At 50.4% G+C, this 25,078-nt stretch overlaps 2 protein-coding genes across 2 annotated transcripts; both read left to right on the forward strand.

Annotated features, from left to right (window-relative positions):
• Positions 1-2,720: 2,720 nt before the first annotated feature.
• VOLCADRAFT_87841 (uncharacterized protein) lies at positions 2,721-3,220 on the forward strand (the record flags this gene model as incomplete). The annotated part of the gene is made up of 2 exons (XM_002947393.1): positions 2,721-2,913; positions 3,084-3,220. The coding sequence occupies 2 exons, from the start codon at positions 2,721-2,723 to the stop codon at positions 3,218-3,220; spliced, it is 330 nt and encodes a 109-aa protein (XP_002947439.1).
• Positions 3,221-14,840: 11,620 nt separating this feature from the next.
• Positions 14,841-20,350, forward strand: VOLCADRAFT_103516 (uncharacterized protein). Its single transcript, XM_002947394.1, has 7 exons — positions 14,841-15,339; positions 15,563-15,660; positions 16,413-16,480; positions 16,918-17,057; positions 17,320-17,426; positions 18,995-19,080; positions 19,549-20,350. Exons 1-7 carry the CDS (start codon positions 14,851-14,853, stop codon positions 19,629-19,631), a joined length of 1,071 nt encoding a protein of 356 aa, XP_002947440.1. The 5' UTR covers positions 14,841-14,850; the 3' UTR covers positions 19,632-20,350.
• Positions 20,351-25,078: the final 4,728 nt, after the last annotated feature.

Genomic DNA, 25,078 nt, shown 5'->3' on the forward strand with positions numbered 1-25,078 from the left:
CCGTCCTTACTAAGGTATATAGTAAATGAATAAACCAGGGCACGACCTGCAGCCGTCAGTAAAAAATATCGATCACCCATAGGCGACGCCCTCGTATATTAGGTAAGAGGGCGTCGCCTATAGGTGAGGGAAGTTTTTACTGACGGCAGATGATAACAAAACAGAAGGAAGTAGCACATCTCTACTTATATGATTAAAATTCACAGACGTCTAAACCATTCTATGCTTGCGCAATTTACATTGGCGCATGTCATTAAGGTTTGATGTTACTATGAATATCCGGCCGCTACGATCTCGAAGTGCTAGATATCCGCTTAAGACTGTGTGATGTGTGGGACAGGGTGTCATATCTTCACCCGTGGCCACGACCCGGCAAAACCCTGCCTTCCCCGGTATTTCGGGGCACCCTCATCCAGTCACCCTAGCCGACTTCTCAATGGATCGGTCAGGTTCAGCACCCACCACCGGCATCCAGCGCTTTAGCCTGTATGTATATGTGTAACTACGTGTAACGGCCAATGACTGCTAGGTTCCAGAGAGACACCGTCTCTTCAAAGGGTTATGAGCCCTGGCTTCCTGCCTCCCGCGCTCTGACAAGCATAGCTCCCACAGCATCAGCACTGATGCAACAAGCACAGCTCCCACCACATTGACACTACCCTAGCTACCGGCCTGTACGGATGCACGGGGCCCCCGCCCTTTTTCCGGCTTCGAGAAAGCCGACACCCGACTTGTCCTTCATGTTGCTGGATACAGGGCCTTTTCTGACTTTCCGCGCTCAGTCAACATCTTTGTGCTATCAGATACGACGGCATCTGGAGTTTCTTATGTCGGTCTATCTGCAGGCTTGCCAGGGTAAGGCCAGTTTTCTCAGGGTTGCCGATGTTTAATAATATCTCCATGTCAATAGGCAAGGAAGCCCACGTGATTAGCACCCAGGATAAGCATACCAGGAATACGTGACTGCCTGTAGTAGCTGGCCGCTGAAAAGGCCTCTCATGATGCTGGTGAAGCGCCTTAGCGCGTACTTACAGATGATATGTGTGCCATACGTAGTATAGACAGCTACTGCATTCCTCCGCCTTTGAAGGGTTTGAAGGGAACCCTCTCGGTTCCTTGGTTCTCAAATAAATGATCGTCATGGTAGACCTGGTCGTCCGACACGATAGTAGCTTGATATGTGGGACAGGGGAGTCATATCTTCACCCTTAGTCGCTACCAGGCGAAACCCTGCCTTCCCCCGGTATTTCGGGGTACCCTCGTCCAGTCACCCTAGTCGACTTCTAAGTGTATCACTCAGATTCCGCACCCACCACATGCATCCAACGGAATCTGCCGGATTAACGGCGGCTCAACTCCATTCCTGAGGTGTACTTTATCCCAGGTATCCACCGTCCATCGATTAAGGCACCTATATCGTCCACCATATAGTCACAAGTTACAAGTGCCGCACGAGTGGGGGGGGATCCGTCAAAGCCGGGAGGCCATGGACTTTATATATTGAAAGTGGGTGATCAGTCTACCTCACGACATATCGCAGCTCACGTCCTCCTAGCCGTCATTACGTTTTTCAGGCGCAGGGTTTTGCTTCCCAGTCAATTACACCTACAACTTTGTCACATTATACGAGCAAATAAATGATCGTCATGGTAGACCTGGTCGTCCGACACGATATCTATGAAGTAGTTTGATGTGTGGGACAGGGGGGTCATCGTTGATTATACCGTACAACCGACGGCGGTTTGGGTCCTGCCAACTAGACCCCTCCTCATCCAGTCACTCGACATCCGTAGAGACAGATCAGCCATCACCACCATCTCAGCATGCGAAACTCAGGCCATCAACTAGACCTCATCTCTACACCTCAGCATCGTTGGTACATTTAGACTTCCTGAACAATATCGGGGGTCTAAATGAATCGAACCCGAAACCTTCATACTCACAATGGGGCCACCAGACTAGACCGTACTATAGACAGCTATTAAATTTCCCCCCTTTTGAAAAGAACTGTCGGGGCCGTTTACGCTGCGGCTACGTCAGCCTGTACCCGTAGTCGCTACCAGGCGAAACCTGCCTTCCCCCGGTATTTCGGGGTACCCTCGTCCAGCCACTCTAGTCGATTTCTAATTGTATCTCTCAAATACAGCACCCATTACCGCATCCAACGGAATCTGCTGGATTAACGGCGGCTCAACTCCACTCCTGGTCAGCTCGCAGGTCTCCACCGTTTTTTGATTTAGGGCACTCATACCTTCCACCATTGAAGTGATATTCAACCTTGACAGATCTCGATCCTGGAACCTCCAGGTGCATCGGAGTTACTGAATTGACTGAACATGTTTACATGTTATCTAAACATGGTTATGGCAAAAGCTGCACCCTATTCATTATAGTCGCATTTCTGTCTACGATCTGTCATGTATATACGATTAGTGGGATGGTGCTATAATTATAGTCGCATTTCTGTCTACGATCTGTCATGTATATACGATTAGTGGGATGGTGCTATAAGGTGATAAATGATCGTAGAACTGACAATGTGATAAAGCGGCCCAGAAGCCTCCCACTCTGTAACATTACATTACATATACGATTAATCATATGACCCATGTATGTGCATGGGTCATATATACCTACCTAGCTACCTATCTCGCTGTTACGCTCATACCCCAGTCCATGCATCTGACACACTTACATACAGGTCGGACATAGATCCACAAATGGGCTTTGTCTTCATATCCTGGGACGAGTTCTTGCGGGGAACTCCCGCAACTTACTACAGTGGCTCTCAGACCCTCCTGCACGAGGTCCTCCATTTCCTCGGACTATATCATACCTTTCAGAAACCAATGACATACAATGCACCAAAATGCACGGACGGCGACTATGTGGACGACACCCCTACTGTTAGCAGTAAGTCTATCATGAATTAACTTGCTTTCTGTGGGGCTTCCGAAGTTAAATGTACATACTGCCGTGCTGCATGCATAGAAGCGAGTGTGTGGCTAGTTCTGCGCGTGTAGCTAGGATGCATGTGCATTTAGATACACCGCCACACATGTCACGCCGTTTGCCCTGTACAGCAGTTCTGAACTATAGCCTTAATTGGCGTATGGCTCGGCTGCTGTTGCTGGCTCCGAAAACCGGGAAGCGAGGGGCAAACGGTGTGACTCAGGCTGGGATTGGGCTTTACACTGCAAGGGAGCGCGCCCACTCTTAGGGAACAAGAACAAGGGCAGCGACCGCGGAAGATAGCGCACGAAGGCGCGGTCAAGCGCCTGAGGCGCAGCCAAGTGCCTGAGGTGCAGTCTGCCGCGACCCACAGGCTGGCCGCATAGCAAACCACACACGGCACGAACAAAGCTAACGCCGCCTTGTTACGGCGCTTCAGACACTTCACATATGGGAAAACAGGGGTGTGCCAGCAGCGCTCGAACCGACTTCGCAGCGGCTGTTACCGCTTGGGTAGACGCCTAAAACACACGGCTGGGAGGGCTAGCAGTAGGCGTGACGCTGTAATAGGAGAACGGGAGCACCGCACGGTGAAAGAGGGACGTGTCGGTCGGCCGCTGCTTGCCTTGTGGCGTGCTGTCCATACGGACTGCTGCAAACCGGGCCAAGCGGGACTAGCCGGGCAGGTGGGAGAAAGTCAAACAGTGCTCCTGATGGTGTAGGCAGAGTGCTATAGCTATAGGTAGTTGTACGATGTCGGGTGATCGGCGTCACCAGGACCAACTAACTGACAAGCCGACAGGCTACCGTTCAGAACCAAGCTGGTTACCAAGCTGGGTTGAAAATAGAGCTATCCTAGATTTATGGCCATGCATGTGGGTGGAAAAGGTTTTTCATTGGCCCACAAGAGCCTGGCTATCTTGACTGATTCTTTCAGAAGGTGCGTCAGTAAAATGTTTGCTCAGCTATAGATGCCCTTGTGCAATTAACGTTTACAAACGTAGATCCAGCTATGCAATATGTATACAAATACTGGTAGTATTCCGCAGGTGGATGCAGAAGTGTGGCTGCTGCTGAAGGGATCCCTCCAACGCGTCCGTATCCGGATACAGACGTGTTAAGTAAAAAAAACCTGTCATCAAGTATTTATTGGTGATAAGCACCCTCCAATATGTATATAAGAACAGAAATCATGGGCCAAACTATTGGGGCGGCTTTTCAAAGCCGAAAAGGTGCTCGGCCCCGGTGCAACCACTTGACCCCCATTTTGATTCACAGGGCAGTCCGTACAGCATAGGAGTGCAAGCACAAGAACGCCGCAACGTTTGGAGTAAACAGTTGTTATTGAAATTTTCAAACATTTAAGGTCGGCAGACTTGCTACGGCGGTGTTGACCTGTCTGGATCGTTCTAGGGTTTTTAGCCTTTTTTAGCCACGGCATAATCAAAACGTGTGTTGCCGCTGCTGCGCCAAATCCATGAGGCGGAACTGCCCGATACGTAGGTGGTAGTACCGTTGCAAGCATGTTCGGTGTCGGCCCTTCGGTCTGCTGGTTGGCAGTTCAGGGCACCCCAAAGTGCCAGTGCTTCATGGACCAATTGTTGTTAGCTCCCAGCCAGAACGCATTCGGGGATCGTTCCATTTTGCACATTTTGAAGTCCGAATGCAGCGGCAAAGCTGATTGTGTGTCGCAAAGGCACACTTCGTTTGAACTTGGATTGAATGAATGAAGAAGAGAATAAGAAGGACAACAATCAAACAGGCACGCCCGAGACGCCAGGAGGGAGGTGCTTAGAACGTTGCCATGGGTCGGTCTAAAGTTGCCGAGCATGAAGGAACCAACCCATAAAGGATCATGCCGTTTGCTTATGAACCTAAATGTAAGGGACATGCAACGACGTCATAGGCAAGGGCTGCGGCGGGAGGGGAAGTCAAACTCGAAGCTATGGAAAGCTACCTTCGTGTTCCGATCAGGGGTCGGCAAACGCCGCTGGTACAGCGGGTCCTTCCGTTGTACCCGTTGCGTTCTTCATCGCTGGTACGGCAGCCGTACGGCAGGGTGCAGAAATTCCCCCCAAAGGCAGGTTTGCGCAGTAATTGGGCGCAACAAGACAACTGTGGCTTTAATAGCGTTGGTGTAACGTAGTAAGTTTGGTACATCGGCCCGCAGACACTCTTTGGGGGTGTTTCCACTTGGATTAAAGTCGCGGATTAAGGCTTAATCCGTCGCATATGGAGACATCGCGCGGATTAGGACGGATTAGGCGGATTAAGGTTGGCGCGATTAGTTAGAGATTTCCGCCCGTATTCACGCGCTTCGAGGATTAATTAAAGATTAACATGCTATGAAATGCGAGCATTCTTCCTATACTAAAAGCTCAAACTTGGTGAGATAAATTTGCTACCTGGTGGGCACCAGGTATCAAATTGACAATCTCGGATTAACACTTTTTACGACGCCTCGTAAAATGCCTGATTGATATGTTGGAAGGTTATCCTTTTTAGAGGCTGTAGGTGTTCCTAGTTCTGTGGAAGCTTTGTGCTTTTTGTTCGGCATTATGCACCGTGCGTGCTTATGCACCACACCGTGGGTGTCGTTCAAAGGTGCTGCAATGCCTTCATGTTGATACTCGATAGTCTTTTAAATGTCTGGCAAGACTCGTTTTTGCATTTTATGCACGGAATGGCAAATGTCGTACTTCAATCCGTTTCTTAATCCAGACGTATGAAACACTCCGACGGATTAGCGGTGGATTGGCGCGGATTAAAAATACCTTAATCCGCGCCTTTTAATCCAAGTGGAAACACCCCCTTTCCTCGGCTTTTACCAAAAAAAATTTCCATACAGTTATTCGACCCTGGCACCAGTACCCGTGACAGTTATTCAGGGTTTGCCGACCTCTGGTTCCGATGTATCTGAATGTTTTCTTTTTGCCAATTGATAAAGAATGGATGTAGCTTTTACATACAATCTTTAGCGGAGTGAGATATGTAAACTGATCTCACCCTGGAAAGCTATCTTCGCCCACAGATATATCTGAATTCATTTCCTTAGTCTTACAATAGAGAATTAGAATAGCTTCCAGACGCAATTTAACGCGGGGCAAGATATGAAAGTTTATATGTTAGGAAGTGTTGTATCTTACTAAACCACAACTGGATGGTGGCGTCGGAAGACACCGATTTGGAAGAGTTTCACCCGCTTAAATAGCGGAGGATGCGGCCATCCCATGAATCGTACAGCCAATTCCGAAAAGGCGCGGTCCAGTCCGGAATGGCGTACCGTTGATCCATGCTTCCAATCGATGACGGGGCTCCGCGAGCCAGGGACCAGCGTCCCAGTCGTAGCCTGTGCTACGACCCCCGCCCATACTTCTGCAAGTATGGACTTCCGCCTGAGGCGGCGTTTACTTGTTGGCATCCATGACAGCTTCCCGCTCGCCGTCTGACCCAGAGGTCGGAGCCATAAAGATCTGACAGAAAAGCGGCAAAATAGGCAGTTGGAATTCAGTTAGTTCCAGCGAACTTGTCCAGTAACCGCGCCAAGCGAGAAAGGAAAAATTAGACAGAAAAATGTATCAGTTTGGGCCCAGATTTAAGAAGCGGAATACAACAACTATCCCCCCTCTAGATGCAGCGTCCTCGATGCATGGCAAGAAACTGGCAGAGCAGAACCGGGCCAAAACGCGCGGGAGTTAAAACACTTACCTTTAACCCGCAAATCTTACCTTGCCCGTGCTCGTTGCCGTGCTTCTTCCAGCAGAGGTTTTAGGTCACGGGTAAAGTTAGCTTCTGGTTCCCAACTGTTGTGCTCAGCCGAGTACCCAGCCCATTTGACAAGATACTCATGCACAGTGCGCTTACGGCGGCGGTTTCTGCCTACTTTTCGGGAACGGTATCCAGTATCCGTTCAACCGCGTAAAATGTCTGCTTGCCTGAAAGCCAAGTAACTGGTCCTGGCTCCGTGACAGTAGGAGCAGGTTTTGGCTGAAGCGCAGCAGCAGAGTCAGTAGTACGGAAAGGTCGGACTAGAGAGACATGGAATGTGGGGTGGATGCGCATGTCAGGTGGTAGTTGCAGCTCGACTGCAGTAGACCCAACCATGCGAACGACAGGAAATGGTCCCACCCAACGAGGTAAAAGCTTACGAGAACCATCCGCTAGAGACCTCAGGTTCTTAGTGCTCAGCATCACCAACTGGCCCTGCGAGAAGGTGATGACGCGTCGGGATTTGTTAAAGTAGTCCGCCGTACGTTGCTGTGCAGCTTCAAGGCAAGATTTAGCGTCAGTCAGTCGGGACACAAAGGACTTGGCAAACGTCTTTGCTGCAGGCAAGTTGATGTCCAACTCCCGCCAAACAGGCAAGGCAGGGTTGTATCCGTAATTCAGGAAAAACGGACTTTTGCCAGTCGTGCGATTCACAGCATTATTAATCGCGAATTCAGCAGCAGTTAGATATGTGTCCCAGACAGGAGGTGTAAGTCCGGCATAATTGTGCAACATATCACCAAGACTGCGATTCGTACGTTCTGTCTGTCCATCAGTCTGTGGGTGATAGGCGGTGCTCAGGTTAACATGCATGCCTAACAGATCACCCAGGGTGCCCCAAAATCTGCTGGCAAATTGTGATCCGCGGTCGGTCACAACGTTCTTGGGGACACCATGCAAACGCACTATGTTGTCAAAGAACAGACGTGCAGTTTGCTCAGCTGTGCAGGATGATACCGTTAGGGATGCGAATTTACGTTTTACATTTTTACGTTTTAAGGAATTAAGGTTACGTAATTACGAAATTAAGATTGGACCTGGCCGTAATTTACAGAATTAAGGGCTCGCCGTAATAAGGTCCCTCAGGAGGGGTAGAAACCTTAAAAGCTTAACAGACCCATGGGTCTTACAGGTTCCGCCGGTCTGCAAACCAGGGTGCCGCTGACCCGTCCACTCCTCCGAACACACCACAAACCCAGCCATGGGGGAAGCGTGAAAGAGTCCAACAATGCAGGTTGAAACCGGCGATTCCCTCCGCCCAACCAAGCAAAAGAGCAAGTCAAGTAGTCAACACGACAAGTAGTCCTGGTTTGCAACGGTATTAGGTGTCGTGGTCGAGTATGTATGCACGGCTTTCAATGCTTAACGAAATCCCCATGGGCCCAACCATGAGCCCATAATGCTGAGCCAACAAGCAAAAACAGCCGGTACTGAGGAAGGGAAGCTGCCAGGACTGAAATCGTTTACTGCTCAATGGTTCAAATTGGAAAGGCGATAGTCGCCAAGTCGGCTGTACAAGCGCCAAACTGATGTCAAAAATATGTAAATAAGTAAAGAATGGTGTTGCGAATGTGAAAACGCTGAAATTGTGCTGAAAATCCAAAATCGTACACTAGTACGGCAACCTTAAATTAAGGGTCCAGGGTCCAGGCCGTGGAAACCGTAAATTACAGTAATTTACTATATTACCCTTTTAAGCTTACGTAATTAAGGTTGCCAAATCCCCATTCAGCTGAATCTCACATCCCTAGATACCGTAGGTGCCAGGTGCACCATTTTCGTGAGTCGGTCTACCATGACCAAAACAGCATCGAATCCCCCCTCAGTTTTGGGCAAAGCTACAACAAAGTCCATGGTAACACTTTCCCAAGGGGCGGCCGGCACAGGCAAGGGACACAGGAGGCCGTGGGGCTTACCAGACAGGACTTTATTGCGTTGGCACAGCTCACAGTTCTGGACATAGTTCTCGGCATCCTTAGCCATCCGAGGCCACCAGAATTGACGACGGAGAACCTCGACCAGACGGGTGCAGCCAGGGTGCCCAGCCAGCGGGTCGTCATGAAAACGTGACAGGAGATTATGACGCAGCAAGTCATCATTCGGAACGACAACCTGCCGAAAAGTACCCTCAGCGCGGATCCAAAGGCCACTATTACGGGTTAAATGGCCAGTATTGTGGTTATCGGAAAACCAGGGATCCGTGGCATAGGCAGCTCGAAGTCGTTGCACAAGTTCAGAGGGCACAACGGGTGCTGCAGCACGGTTGCGTGTAACGACTGACAGAATGGCTGCATGCAGACAAGGGTGCCGACTTAAGGCATCAGCAACGTTAAGGATGCCTTGCAGGTATTCCCATGTGAAGTCAAACCGGCTAAGGTATTCCATCCACCGGTCTTGATGACGGTTAAGGGTAGGCACGCCTTGCAGAAACGTTAGGGGTCTGTGGTCGGTTTTGAGGGTGAACGGCCGACCCTCCAGATAACACCGCCACTCCTTAAGCGCGTGCAGTACAGCAAGAAGTTCTTGTTCCCCAGTGGTATAACGGGTTTCAGCCCCCGAGAACTTCTTACTAGTAAACGCAATTGGTCTCCCGTTTTGCAGCAGTACTGCTCCCGTACCATGCAAGGATGCATCAGTTACGACCTCCACACGGAAAGGTTGGGAGTAGTCAGGGAAACGCAGGATGATGTCTTCAGAGACAACCCGCTTAAGTGTATCAAAAGCTTGCTGGCAGTCAGGACCCCAGCAGTCAGGAGATACAAAAGCCCCTTTACGTGTCAGATTTGTCAGAGGTGCAGCAATAATGGCATAGCATTCAATGAACTTACGGAAGTAGTTCGTCGAAGTACTTACGAAGTAGTTTGTCAGCCCCAAGAACTTCCTTAGTTCTTGTAAATTGGTCAGGGTAGGCCAGTTCCGCACCGCAGCAGTCTTACGGGGGTCCATGCGGATGCCATCCTTGGAGACGATGTGACCAAGGTATTCGACCTGAGGCTGGGCCCAGTGGCACTTAGAACGCTTGGCAAACAGTTTCTCACGCCGCAAAATTTCAAAGACCAGCCGTAAATGCTCCAGGTGCTCTTCACGTGTCTTTGAATAGACCAGGATATCGTCTAGGTAGCAAACGACAAAACGGTCTATGTAGGGCCGAAAGGTTCGGTCCATCAGGGCTTGGAACGTGGCAGGAGCGTTCGTCAAGCCGAAGCTCAGCACAGTATACTCGTAATGACCAGAGGGTGTACGAAATGCAGTTTTCGGAATATCTGATTCAGCAATACGGATTTGATTGTACCCCTGCTGTAGGTCAATAGAGCTAAAGAAAGCCGAGCCACGCAGTCTATCCAGTAGATCATCGACCCGTGGGATAGGATAGCGATTTTTAATGGTGGTCGCATTTAAACCCCTATAATCTATGCACATACGCAGAGTCCCGTCCTTTTTACCCACAAATGAAATGGGAGCAGAATACGGGGATGTGCTGGGTCGAATCATACCTTTCCTCAGTAGGTCGGCTACCTGTCGTGTCACCTCATCCAGCTCCAGAGGGCTGAGGCGATACATGGGGCGCGAAACAGGCTGCGCACCAGGAGCCAAAGGTATGGTATGATCTACCAGTCTCATCGGGGGAAGTCCAGGGACCTCACGGAAGATATCTGAGTATTCGTTAAGGAGGGCTTCAACCGCAGGGTCATTTTCAGTGATCTGGGTAACGGCTGTATTCAGTTGCAATTTAGGCCATACTAGCAATCCATGCGCCCCCTTGCGAATCATACGGATAGATGCTTTGCACCCAATGGGTTCAGGCTCAATTCGCTTACAGATAGCGGCAGCAGCAAAATTCACACAGGGTTCGAAGTGCGCAGCACTAGTATTCCCTTCTCCCATCCATTCCACAGTGGTGAAAGGCGCCTTATAACACAAGGTTCCCTTCCGCAACTGCAAGGTGTGGGTCTCATAATTCAGATGAGCCCCATACTGATCAAGGGTAGCGGACCCTAAGATAAACGTGGCTGCATCAGTAAACTTAGGCAGCACATATGGACGGACATTTAGGTGCAAAGGGCCCAAGGATATACGAAGGGAAACTTGACCCAAAATGACCTGCTTACCCCCGTCAGCAAGGGTGACAGATGACCACGATGCCGGTTGAGGTTTTAGTCCGAGTTGCTCAACGATGGACGCAGAAATGAAGTCGTCGCTGGCACCAGAGTCGGCCATGGCAGTTAAAGAATGTCCAGCGACACAAATGCCAATTGACGGGACTCTGGGCCCTGTTGACGCAGCAACTTTTGCACACAGGACTGAAACATGGGGCTCCATGTCAAGGTGCCCCAGGACAAGAGGGGGATCATACCAAACGTCAGCAGTATACGGCAGACCTGGAAGGGAAACAAGTTGACCTGTCATGTCTACACCGTTGAAGAGCTTGCTACCAGCACGAAACTGAAGAACTCGACGCATCCCTATCAGCAAGGAGGCAGCCCTCGGGGATACATGTGCTGGTAACAGGAGACAGGCCGCGGTGTCAGGTCGCTGACGTTTGCAAATACGATAGTAAGCCAGCTGAGACTGAAGTTCTTTGAAAGAGGAAGGGGAAATCCAAACGGTATGCCCACCCAAGTTACTAGAGGTTAGACGCCGTGGAATAGTAAAAAGATTACAGTGCTCATCAAAACCAGGCGAAGTATAAGCACTGGATGGGGCTGCCCTTTTCGGGAGCCGCAGCCGTCATGTGGCCAACACATGCTAAGGTTTTCATTCCTCGTTTAGCACATCGTAAGCTAATGCAGTTTCGTTTATGTTGCTGGGCTTTGGAGGCGAACAGAGCACGAAGGGGCAAGTACCATGTCCCCAGGGGGCAGCGGTTTTGCCACTGTTGTGGTCCTAATAGCCGAATTGAGGATGAAAAACACGTGTTATTGGAATGCCCAGCCTATAATGATATTCGTGCTGAAGAGGGATTCGATCATCAACAGAGTATGTTGGAGGCCATGCAATGGGAACCCGCACGTCTGGCGAGGATGTTGGAACGTATGTGGGCTCACCGAAACTCAATTACCCCCTTTGGACGTTAGTCTGGGCTGATGTGCGGTGTTTTTTCCTTTTTCTCCGTGGCTTTTAGGCGTTGTAGTATTGCCCTTGGGCCCTCGGCTCGTATGGGTAGTCTTACAGGTATGGGGTCACGCACCCCCAACCATGTAACACACACACACACACAAAACCAGGACGAGCAGTATGAGCGTCAAACGAAAAACGCCGTCCAACGGCCTTCTCAACCTGGTTCAAAATGGCCGGTAAAACAGCACGGACAGCATGTCCAACCGGGCAGATAAGGGGTACCGTTCGGGTTTGTAACCCAGGGAGTGCTTCCCTGACACTGTCCTGGGCAACCCCCTATTTTTCCCCGTTCCTAGCTCTCTTCTCTGAAAGCAACGGGCACTCCGCTACTAGGTGCTTATCCTCCCCACAGTGGAGGCAACGGCTATTTTTCCGGCGGTACTCGTACTCTGCCCGAGTGCAGTAAAACTTATTCATCCATTCGGCCGGATTTGAATCCCGGCCACGCTTGCCTAGCACCGTCACTCCTGTTCCTGCGGCAGCGGCCCTGGGCCGACCCTTGTCCCTATGCTTGCCACCCCGACCCCTGCACCCACGGTTCGACTCACCAGCACCGGAGGCCTGGCGAGCTGTATTCCGCCCAGCGGCAACAGTAGCAGCCCGAGGCCTGACCTCCGGTGCCGGGAGGTCCCCGTCGTCAGTGATGATGGGCGCGGGATCCTGCACAGTGGTGGAAGCACGCAGAAGCACGCGGGTTTGGGCTTGAGAACGAAGTTTAGCAAGTTGACGGGCCTCAACACCAAGTGTATGCTGCACAAGTTTTGCATATTCCTGGAAAGGCTTACCGTCACGATCGGTCGCACATTCTCCTGAAAACTCAGCGGAAAGGCCGCGGATAAACCAGGAAATCCGATCAACCTCCCTTAAGTCAGGAATGGGTGCTATGAGTGCCTCGAAACGACTATGGTACGCGGCTACCGTTTCGTTTGCCCGCATCTGATGCTGCCCAGCAGCAAGCTTTTCTAGCGCTTCTAGTTCGCGTGTTTGAATCTGTGGGGCAAAACGAATTAATAGCGCCTCCAAAAGTTGCTCTGAAGTATATTGCAACCGCGCGTTAGTCCAGTCATCATGCCAGGTTTTCGCGGCGCCTTCAAGAGCGTTAGCTAAAAATAAGCAACGGATACTGTCATGATTTCCGCCCCGCACGAAATCAAAATACTTCCGGACATCGCGGACAAAGGCGCGGACTCGTGGCGCAACTTCCCGCGATAATTCACTAAGCTTAATATCTGCAGGAATACTGAGCCTAGGTACCGGAATATTAATTCTGATCACCTCATCACTAGCCCCAGCGGGCAAGCCGCGCTCAGTAGCGACGTTGTTCCATCACCGGCGGTCGTCCCGGTGGCGCGACCCGCGATGTGTTCCACTGCAGGAATCGGAACATCGGATGAGGGATTATTCATATTTATCAATTGGTTACTGGTATTCAGGGCAATAGGCGGCGGCGGGACAGTTCCATTGGTCATATCGATAGCGGAGGGCAATCCCCAACGACTTCGCCTAGACTGCTCCATTTACAACTATCCTGACCCAGATCAGGCAGACCGCGTACCCAAGTAAAGAGAACTGTCAATATTTCTGGAAGTCTGTTCTAGCACCGAACGGGTGCTACGAAGCTCTTGACAGAGCCTCCGGCAAAGGGCAGGGACCGCCGAAGGAACTGGCGGTTCGGAGCCTGCAGCAGCCTTACCGCTATTAACCCAAAATTCTAGAAAACGTCAGCAAACAGATTTGCTAAAGTAGTTTACAGACCGGCGGCAGCGACTTCGCGGACAGCATCGCCAAGAGCGTCGACGATTGTAGCCAAAGGTCCGGTGACGTCGTCGACCTCCATCCGCGCGCCGGTAGAAGTGGGAATCTTGATGGCAAAAGGGGGATCTTGAAAATTTCAGATATGCGAGAGGCCCCGGGAGGAACCGTCTCGATACCAGACTTGTTGTATCTTACTAAACCACAACTGGATGGTGGTGTCGGAAGACACCGATTTGGAAGAGTTTCACCCGCTTAAATAGTGGAGGATGCGGCCATCCCATGAATCGTACAGCCAATTCCGAAAAGGCGCGGTCCAGTCCGGAATGGCGTACCGTTGATCCATGCTTCCAATCGATGACGGGGCTCCGCGAGCCAGGGACCAGCGTCCCAGTCGTAGCCTGTGCTACGACCCCCGCCCATACTTCTGCAAGTATGGACTTCCGCCTGAGGCGGCGTTTACTTGTTGGCATCCATGACAGCTTCCCGCTCGCCGTCTGACCCAGAGGTCGGAGCCATAAAGATCTGACAGAAAAGCAGCAAAATAGGCAGTTGGAATTCAGTTAGTTCCAGCGAACTTGTCCAGTAACCGCGCCAAGCGAGAAAGGAAAAATTAGACAGAAAATGTATCAGTTTGGGCCCAGATTTAAGAAGCGGAATACAACAGGAAGCTAACTTCGCCCACACATGTATCTGAATTAAATCCATTGGTCCATAGAGAACTAGAACAGCTTTTAGAAGCAATTTTAATCGGGTTGAAATAAGATGAAATATTACTCCATGACTGACTGACTGACTGACTGACTGACTGACTGACAGCAGTGAACCTAGGGGGCTCGGCCCCCCGAAAGGCGCTTCGCGCCCGGGGCCTCGCCCAGAAATCAGGGATAAAAGGGGTCTACCAATCCGTGAAGTCAGGATCCTTCAAGCAATCCATAAGTTGGTGGCTGGCTTACAGATACGTGTCTAATGCGTTTACCGATACATGCCGTTTTTATGGCAGAAAGGTCCTAACCCTCCATGTTTGCATTACATCCACCGAACTTACTTCACACTATTACCATTTTTGTACGTCAATTAAGGATCGCGATGCTTTGTGTACACTAATTTGGCTTCCATATTTTTGACGTATTTTGGCTTCCGTATATTGGGCCAGCTTTTACGGCGGACGGGCTGATCTGACCTGCAAGTATCATACTGTGACCTCCATGATGGTGATGAGTTTTTTCCCAATGCACATCCCCTTACAACTGTAGCATTATGCTTATCTGTACATGCTCCACAGGACGTAGAAGATGGCAACCTGCATGTATGAATATATGTTTTCTTCTTGCTCCGTTGGTTACTTGCCTATTTCATACAGGTTCCGTTTTCCAGCAAGCATTCTACAAGAAGGCTGTTTATTACTGCATTGACCTGTTCTGGGGTCGGTTCGGCGGTGATTGGGAGGCGGTATACGCCCGGTGGAGCACTGCCCTGGGTATTCCCGACTTGGACAAGAATGCCTGGGCGGACTCCTGCCCCAGGGATCCTGGATACGATGAGCTGGGCAACCACATGGCCTACAACACACCGGCATGCTTAGCTGCCCTTGGACATCTCACACCGGAGCAAGTCCAATTTGCCAAGTACAGGATGTCAGAATACAATCCTGTGATGTATGCATGGGCCCAGTACTACGCGTACAGAGCTTCTCCACCGCCGCCTCAGGCATCCCCGCCACCATTGCCTGCCAACACCAGTTGCATGGTGGGTGCTTCTTATAGCCATCGGTTGAGGCTACTTCATACCTTTATTGCATGTTTTCAATTTGGAAGGAGGAGAGCCCATTCTTGAAACCATGCTGCTAGTTACCTATGATTACAATTATCAACATAAATGCTACAGGGCAAACAGACGCATGAATAGTTCTACGTAGCTAGAAGTGAGAAGAAACTCCTACTGTTTGTCTGCTGTCTATTTGTGCACGCAGTTTTCCGATGAGTTCGGTTGCCCCTGCAACAGCAGTTGGGTGTTCGACGGCGAGAGTTACTCCTACTGTGACCGTGTGCCTGGATACGAGACGTTAATGTGAGTTAGCGCAAATCCAGATCGGAGCATCCATCCATGTGGGAACACCATGCCACGTGAAGGAAGACAGTCTTACTGAGACATGCTTGGCTCTGGATGGTGCGCTTTCAGAATGTGCATGCACCTTCTTGTATATTTATGTATGTATATGGGCGGCACGACTTCACGTGAGAGGAGATTTCAGTAATATTCTAAGAAGCATCCAAACATGCATGTACGCTCTACTGTCTGCAGTACCCATCGCTAAGGCGCTCCACCAGCATATTACAATATTGTAGTAGCTGGTGGCTGAAAAGGCCTATCAAGATGCTGGTGGAGGACCTTAGCGTGTACTTGTATACATGTTGCTAGACGATACTTCAGCAGCCATGGATCTGTATTTAACTTGACTTGGCTATACCTACCTTATCGAGCTTTACCATAAAACAATGTGATACGTATTGAATTTACTTGCGCCATCCTGCTGCTGCTGGGCACGCTCCTTTTATTTCCATTACGGTTGCGTGTGTTGGCGGGTCTACTGCAGTGCTCGCTGTTAGCGAATGCCATGCTGAATTATCTGCATGCATAATTAATTAAATGCTGTACTTCTAAGAAATCATGCATACATGGAATAGCCAAAGTCCTTTGCTGTTTCTCCACGTAGCTTATAAATTAGGAACATGTACACACGCACATACAGATAGACAAACACGCTTGTTGCACGCATATATTTCCATGTACATTTATCCAAGCATAGGGATCCCTTGCAGGTGTATGGTGGCCGACCCTAGCAGCTGCATCTCCTGCAGTAAGAGTCCTTGCTTGCTAAGCTGTGCCGGTAGGTGCCTGTTTCCATTTATTCAGTGCTTCACTACGGTAGTAGCTGGCCGCTTTTAAGGCCTCTCGAGAGGCTGGTGGAGCACCTTAGCGTGTATTTGTATACGACATGTCGGCCAATCGAAATATCACGTATGATAATTAACACTTAGATCGCTTGATTCATTTTCGACAGGAATGACTGAACTTGCTGCTCTATGCTTGCTTGTTAGTTTTATTATACATGTCGGCATGACCAGTCCTTATAATGCAAGTCAAGGTGTAGTGCACACAAACATTCCCGAATACAGCGGTATGACCAGTTCATATACAGAGCTGCTGCTGCCTGCTGCAAGCAGGCATACATGCCCAGCCCGCTCCGAATCCCGCAGCTCTTGCTTCCTTTGGCGTTTGACGCTCGCTCTGGCATTCACAATGACGGTTTCGCAACGCATCCAGGCACTTCGGAGCTATGCAGGAAGCCATCAGCGCCACGGGAACTGCTGCCGCCACCGGGGCCACCTCCACCTCCGTTTCCGCCATCACCACCACCGAAGCCACCTCCACCTCCCCCGGAAAGTATTCCTTCAAGCTGCAAGGTATGTTCGTACACATGAGAGCTTTACAAGAATTGCAATCCTACTATCTAGCTGTAGTAGCTGGCCGCTAAAAAGGCCTCTCGAGATGCTGGTGGTCGTGCTACGCGCGTATTTATAGAGCCGTACTGTGTACCAGCTACTACACTAGCGCTAGTGTAGCTAGCTGTTTGCTGGTATTAGATTTGGCCTGTGCTGGAGACATGACACTCCACCTTATCCGTCATCATGCTGAATCTACCACCCACGATTTAATCTACTGCAGATATCGAGTCATAATTGCACCTGCCGCAGCAGCTGGACGACTATCATTAGCCGCAATAGTGTTTACGGCCACTACTGCTCACCAGTTCCTAATAAACCAACGCTTGGGTGCGTGGGCCTGCGTGTGTTACTTGGCAGTGTATTGTGAATTGATGTGGGAGTGACCTTGTTTGTCTGCATGAGTAGGTCACTTAGCGGTCCCTCGGCGCGGTGATCAAGCGAGCCAATGGAGGCATGTACACAAACGACACCCTTGTGGCCAAGTGATTGAGCCATGCATGCATGGGGCTGGTTGATAGCCACCGCTACAGCTGTCTTTGCACGGCACCTCTTAACTTAAAATACCTATTAGGCATATTTAAAGTCCTATTAGGTATTTTAAGTTAGAGGCGCCGTATAGAGCAGTGCAATTACATTGCGACACAATCGAGAAAACTCGCGATGCACAGCATATTTATATGCATATGCATATGCAGAGACCTTTTCAACGACAACCTGCAAGTTACAGTTACATGCATTGTGTAGTAGCCAGCTGCTGAAAAGGCCGCTGGAAAACTGCTCCCGGATGGAGCACCTTAGCGCGTATTCGTAAACAATATATGTGCCATCGTGCTGTGGAGGTATGTATCACTGATATTCCCACACATGTGCATAGATACAAAGGCAGGGAAGCTTCCCATAAGATCCCGCCATCCCATTATTAGACCCAACTCTGCAAACATGACAGACCGAGTTGCGAGGCCACTATATGCTATGATCCGCTAGGCGGCCGTGGCTGAGACTCATGTCTCTGTGTGTTGTGTGCTACATGCTCGTATAATCATGGATGTGTAGATAGGACAATATTTACCATTATAGGTCAGGCACTACTAGTTAGTTACAAGTGCCGCACGAGTGCGGGGGGGTCCGTCAAAGCCGGGAGGCCATGGACTATATATATTGAAAGTTGATTACACCGTACGACCGACGGCGGTTTGGGTCCTGCCATCTAGACCCCTCCTCATCCATTCACCCAACATCCGTAGAGACAGATCAGCCACCACCACCATCTCAGCATGCGAAACTTAGTCCATCAACTAGACCTCATCTCCACACCTCGGCAGCGTTAGTAAACCTAGACCTGCCGAACAATGTCGGGGGCCTGACCAGGAATCGAACCCGGAACCTTCATATACTCAAAGGCGCCACCAGACCAGACTGATAACACACATGCCCCCGGAGGTTCCGGGATCGAGACCTATCAGCTGCAGGGTCAAAACTCCTTCCGATGGTGGAAGGTAAGAGTGCCCCTAGTCGATGGACGGTGATGTCCTGGGATAAAGTAAACCTGCAAGCTGACAAGGAACGGAGTTGGGCCGCCGTTGATCCGGCAGAATCCGTCGGATGCCGGTGGTGGGTGCTGAACCTGAGCGATCCACTGAGAAGTCGGCTAGGGTGATTGGATGAGGGTGCCCCGAAATACCGGGGAAGGCAGGTTTCGCCTGGTAGTGGCCACGGGTGAAGATATGCCCCCCTGTCCCACACATCACACCATCATGATTGTAGGCCAAGAAGTTAATAAGCCGAGGATGGCCAGATAGAACCATAATCCTCCGTGTACACCACAAATTCACCCAGAGCCCATCCCAGAAAGTCATAAGGCTCTCTTTTTATTACACCTTGATTTTGTGCCGCAGTTGCGTCGTGACACCGTCCTGCCCAACCTTCTTGGAGAGCCCTTTCCAGCTTTGCGACAGAACACTGAATGCCACCTACTGTGCCGGTAAGTATGCACCATACATACGTGCATGTTTTCATCGCTGTAGCCTGCTGATTGGCCAATTGGACGGTTTAAATTTATCATGCATGTTTGTGCATTGCCATGTATGCAGTGACGGGATAGGGATGAATGCAGCCGCACCTAATTGTAGGGCTCCGCAGTGCCTACCACCATCCACAGCATTGGATGAGGCCTACAAGTTGGGGAGTGTATAAGGACTATCCATTTTCAGGCCTATCCATGGTAGCATAGCGTAATCTATGGACTACAGCTATGGTGTATAGGTTGTTGTCTTTGTCTAAACCGTAATGAACCTGTTATCTTGAAGGCAATATCAATTATAACATGGCTCAGTCGTATAAACAAACCATGAAAATGTACAGAAGGCTACTGGGGCTTAATTAACGCAAGGATGTGAATTGACAACTTGGCAACACTCTATGTGCTGTATATGTCCACGTTCCAATGCAGGTACACGGGCAACGAGGCCACCACCACCACCCCGTCTGAGATCCCCTAAGACCCCACGGCTAGCAACGACACGGAATAACTAGATATCCTGGACAGCCGGTCATGCAACGGATGCAGCGGATGGAGCCGACGGACACACATACAGCTCAGCTAGCAGCAGCGGGATAGCGCATGCCTTTTACGCTCCAAGCCATGACATAATGTACAGCTTAATTTAATACTTAAAACACGATATATCAATTGTCAAATGTGTGTCGGGTATTGAGTCGAGTTTTAAGTATTAAATTTAGCTATACACAGACACACATATATATATGTCTTCTGTGGCATATTGCTAGTGTATACCCGAAGAATCTCCCAGCCAGTTGCTGCTCTATTATGGCACGCATTTATGTGCGCGCTGACAAGCAGCTGCAAGAGGAAGAAAGATCGCTCCGAGCTCGCTGTAAATGAGTCGAGTTATAGGGCGGGACAAATCTTTCAGGATTTGTTTAGGCCACGTGTATGGTCGGTGGCCATGCTTTATCAATAACTTCGGGAGCAAGCTGCGTGTAATGCTCCGTTTTCAGAACTTTTTCCATATATAATCTTCTTCGTCGTTTTAGTCGGATATACGTTATGGAGTGCTATAAGAGTACTGAATTGTTAATAAACGTGCAGTAATTCATTCAGGCATGGGGAGGCGAGTAATAGTGCATCTGCTGGTCGGTTGGTTCGCCCGGGCGTTTGCTGCTGTAAGACCTCTTTGTCTTTGTCTAAACCAAAATGAACATGTTATGTAAGTGAAAATGTTTTTGCCATCTATTATTTCATCACTTGTACATATGCTCTACCACAGCAAGTCTGTACGAAATCCATATGGAATGCATGTTCATCATTACATGCTGCGCCAGAACCCGCCCGACCATTTGGTCGAAACGACTCCCTTGCTCTCAGCTCTCCCCCAAACGCCTTATTGCCGTAATGTTTTAATCACCTATAGGCGACGCTCTCGTATAATAGGTGATCAAAATTATTATTGACGATGGGCAGGCTTAGGCCTACAAACGCGTAGCGTGCGTTCTTTAGTTGGTGCTCAGTTTGCTTTTTAAGAAGAATGCGATTGTTACAGTGGACCCCGAACGGGTCGAGTGCAGCGCCCCTAGGAACGCCTCCCGCACAAGACTGCCCCTCGCAAAAACGTGATGCATGGACGAGCGACCCGAATAAACAGTCGTACACATCCAAAATGCGAAGGCCACGGCGGGCCGCGCAAAAGCCAGGAGCGACGGGATGCGCATATGTGTGTGAAAGTCGCGGGCGTGCGGTGATTTGGCTAGATTGGCTGCTGCGCGGGCCGGCCAGCGGGTTGCCCCCGCTACTGCGAAACGTCATGGCGAGGAATGGGGGTGGGCGCGTCCGCATTTCTCTTGGCATGCAGAAGTCCACAGAACAATCAGGGATCTAGCCGATACCGAAACGTGCGGAAACGGGAACCTGCGGAAATAGGCTTCTTCCCGCTTCCCGCAGCCAGAGCCTAGAATGACGGAAGTGCGGAAAGAGAATTAGCATTTCCGCTTTGCAGTACGGCGGAAAGTGGAAAACAGATCCCACGCCTGCGTTTGCCGCATGATATGAGTGCTTACGTCAATTGATATTGCTTTAGGGTTAATATCTGCAATCACTGCCCTCGACCTTGGGGCTTAAAGAGATTGACTGTGTTTCAGCTCAAAAGAAGGGTGGACGGCCTGCTACCGACGTTTGCAAGTATATAGAGAAAGGACCTTATGACAAGATCAAGAACTGATCTTCACCCTGCAAGGGCTGCCGTCGCCAATGTGGATGGTGTGCCCTATGGCATAAAACGAGGGGTAACCCCCCCTTAAGCATCCCCTTGGGCTGGGATTCTGGGATAAATGAAGTTACCAACGTACGCGTGGCCTCTTCATTTCTGTTCTCCTGGATGGTTGATATGGGAAGGCGGAAACAAGTTGCTAAGGGTCCTTACACTGCCGAAAAACACAACCCCAGCCCCACGGCCACTATACCCCCCTCGTGCTGCCCACCAATGCCCTCAGCGGGGCAACACGCGCATGACGCATAAACCTATCCAAAGAACTTCGAACGACTCTCAGACTCTCATGTGGCGACATCTATAGAGGTAGCTACCTCCTGAACCCGGGAAAATCCCTGCAGGTTAAGCTGACTAGTTTCCCCCTACACCAAGCACTATCCCTTCTGAGCTCTCAAGGCCACACTACTGGGCTAAAAGACTCGACCGAACCAACCCCGTCCCGGCCCGCCGGCTGTCCAGCCGCCCCTCAGCGGCCGTTTGCCACAAGCCTGCAGCTGGCAGAGCCTGGCGCGGAGGTGTCTGCGATTGACCGGCGAAGAAGGGAAAGGGAAACTTGTTAATCCACGATTGATTTCTTTTCAGAACTAGCCAGAGACACAATGGATTTCAAGCTAAATTGCGTTCCCCAATCCACTTCGAACTGTATGAATGCGAATGAATAATCTTATTAGGGACAATAATATTAATACGGCACGGGAGTTTCATGCCCTCAAAGCGGGAACAAACGCTAAAACTGAATACATACATAGTTCTAAATCTTCTACTAAAATTTTCCTGTAGCGTTAGAGGCCTTTAATTCATATTGGCGAACGATGCTTCCCGAGCTACCGGGATACTGTAGGTTCAACATGTACATGTAACATGTACATTTACAGAAATGTACTAAAAAGAATTCACGAAGTGCGCAGCAAATAAGATGAGTAGCCTATAGGCCCATGTCCATAGTCCAGGGCAACGGAGGGGGTTACCCTGGGGCCGTGTTACCCCTCCTGCTGGGTAGGAACTTACAAGGGGGTTACCAATGGGCTACGGGGGGTTGAAGGTGGGTAACCGATGGGTAACCCATGGGTTACCGACCCAATCAGTGCCTTAGGGGTGGGACACACGCGAGTACCCGCCACATCCGGAAATCCCTCTTAGGAACCCCTTCTTACGAGTAAGCGGTATCCGCCACATTTTAGATCCCACGAGACTGAATCGCATTGCTAAGAGGAGCTGTTCATGGATGACCGGCCCTATTTTGGCCACAGGTCGCGTCATAGAACTGCAGGAATACGGCCCGCCTACAGGCCCGAATGCACTGCAATTTTACAGAATTATAATAAACCTTCCAAAATCATGCTAACAAATTTCCAAAATATAATTTACGAAATCGCCTCCTAGTAAAAGGCAAGAAATGCTGGTCATCCGTGAACAGTCCCAAGAGCGTGCTGTTCACAGATGACCGGCCCTATTTCCCTTTTATTGCCACTTACTAGCAGGAGGCGATTTCCTTGATGGTGTAGTATTTTGGAAATCTGTTAGCATGGTTTTGGAAGGTTTATAATCTTAATATAATATTGTGAAATTGCAGTGCATTCGGGCCTGTAGGCGGGCCATATTCTTGCAGTTCTATGACGCGGCCTGTCAGGGAACGAGCCGAAACTTGACCAGGTTTGCGGAATCTTTTCGTATTCGGGAGCCCCTTTGCGGAAAGGCTGCGGAAACTGCGGAAAGCTGCGAAAACTATAAAATGATTATGTAACGATGTTTTTTAGCTCTTCTCAGTGTGGCGATGACATGGACAGTCTGAAACCAGCTTGTGGCAGTGCGGTTCTGTCCGGTGGGATCTAGAATCTGGTGTATTCCAATCGTGCTCGAAGGTAGAGCCATCTAAACGTATTACTGGGGGTGGCGGGGGCCAAGCGATCAACTATTGTGTGCCCACACCCTTGACGGTGTTCACCCTGCCCCCTTCAAGCAGCCCGCCTCTCTTTGAACCCTGAGACCCCAGGCCTGATCGTATACCACACCCATAGTGTTATTGGCTGACGGATTGCTCTGGGATGCTCATGAATTGCCACTCATATGTTACATGGGGTAAGGGCCCGGGGAGCCCTGAAACACTGAATAACAATCCCGGGTATGTTAGTGACGTTCCAGATTTAGACCAACTGACAGCACTGCAGGAGTTCATGGGCTTACCGGGGGACACGGACCCCCAGGGCTACACAGACGTGCCCGGACGTAGGAGTGAAGACCTTGTCTGCAATTTCGCTGGGCACCAGTTGGGCGCCCTGTGCCGATCACAAGGGCTGCTGGTATTAAATGGCCGTGTTTCTGGGGATTTAGAGGGTCGTCTGACCTTCCCCAAGGGTGAAGCAGGTGGGAGCATGATTGATCTTTTCGTAGGTTCGGCCGGTGTTCTCCGCCATGCCTATTGGATGCGAGTGGGCGAGCTACTCGCGCCAGATGGTTGGTTCCCGACTGACCACCGTCCAGTGACGCTAGTGCTTGGTCTAGCTGTAGGAGGAACTGGGACGAGTGCCAAAGGGTGCTGCCAAAAGAAGCGAGCAGTGTTTGAGATTTCCCGTTATCGTGACTATGCTGCTCTGTTCACTGATGGATCCCAGGTCATGCATGCACTAAATGGGGTGATCACGGACCTATCGAATGGGGCCTGCAACAGCACGGAGTCGGTGGAGCGCATTAGTACCCTCCTGCGGAAGGTGCTGATTCGAGTATTTGCGGGTCGCAGGCCTGAGGGTATGCAAGCGGGGGGTGGTGCATTATGGTGGAACGAGGAATGCCAAAGCGTCCGGCAGCACATGCTTGCCTGCAGGGTGCGGCTTGGCCCTGGCAGGGTCGAGAATAAGTCAGGCCCCTTGTGGGAAGCATTCTGCAAGGCACGTAACGCAATGAACCGTGCCAAACGTCGTGCCCGAGCAGCATATGATGCAGAGAGAATGCGTGAGTTCGTGGTAAGGTGCAGGCACGATCAGCGCGCACTATGGCGGGCCTTGGGAGGGCAACTCAAGGAGCGTTGCGCGATTGATGACTTGCATGTATTTCGGGATCATTTTGCCACCTTGTTAAATGCAGGGGTTGGGGAGACGGGTGTTGAAGATGCACATCGACTCCTTAACTATATCTCCTTTTTTGGGGCCCCTTTGGGAGAGGGTGCTTGGCAAGCTTGTCGGACTGTCATGGACAGGAGAGCACGGGCAGCTAGCATCCTGGACGAGCCTTTCACCTTGGAGGAGGTAGCACGTGCTGTCGGTAGGTTACCAAACGGAAAGGCTCACGGGCTTGAGGCCATACCATCGGAATGCTACCGTTATGCACGCCTCCCACGGGTGGATGAGCAGGGCAGGCAGGGAACGGAGGTGAACTGTATCGTCCCAGTGCTGCACGTTTTGTTAGAGCACATCAGGGCAACTGGTGATTTTCCACAGCAGTTTACCAAAACGGTGGTATCCCCTATTTTGAAGAAGGGTGACCCGTTGGTGGCAGGAAATTATCGGGGCATTGCAGTTGGAGGAGCACTTGCGAAATGCTATGCGTCAGTGATCCTTAACCGCCTGGTACGTGCTGGGGAAATACTGGACCTGCGGCACCCATGCCAAGCGGGTTTCAGGCGGGGCTTTGGCACTGCTCACCACCTCTTTGTCAAGCAACACCTGGTCAGGCGGCATCGGATCGCGGGACAACCGCCGT

The sequence above is a fragment of the Volvox carteri genome (assembly GCF_000143455.1).
Source record: "Volvox carteri f. nagariensis unplaced genomic scaffold VOLCAscaffold_6, whole genome shotgun sequence".
NCBI lineage: Eukaryota > Viridiplantae > Chlorophyta > Chlorophyceae > Chlamydomonadales > Volvocaceae > Volvox > Volvox carteri.

What these genes read in the sequence shown, in the direction of transcription:
- VOLCADRAFT_103516 (XM_002947394.1), top strand. Translation starts at nt 14,851, where the DNA reads ATGCTTATCTGTACATGCTCCACAGGACGTAGAAGATGGCAACCTGCA. An exon ending in TTGCTTGCTAAGCTGTGCCG is followed by an intron (nt 16,481 to 16,917) that starts GTAGGTGCCTGT and finishes CAACGCATCCAG; the next exon opens with GCACTTCGGAGCTATGCAGG. An exon ending in CCTAATAAACCAACGCTTGG is followed by an intron (nt 17,427 to 18,994) that starts GTGCGTGGGCCT and finishes TTTGTGCCGCAG; the next exon opens with TTGCGTCGTGACACCGTCCT.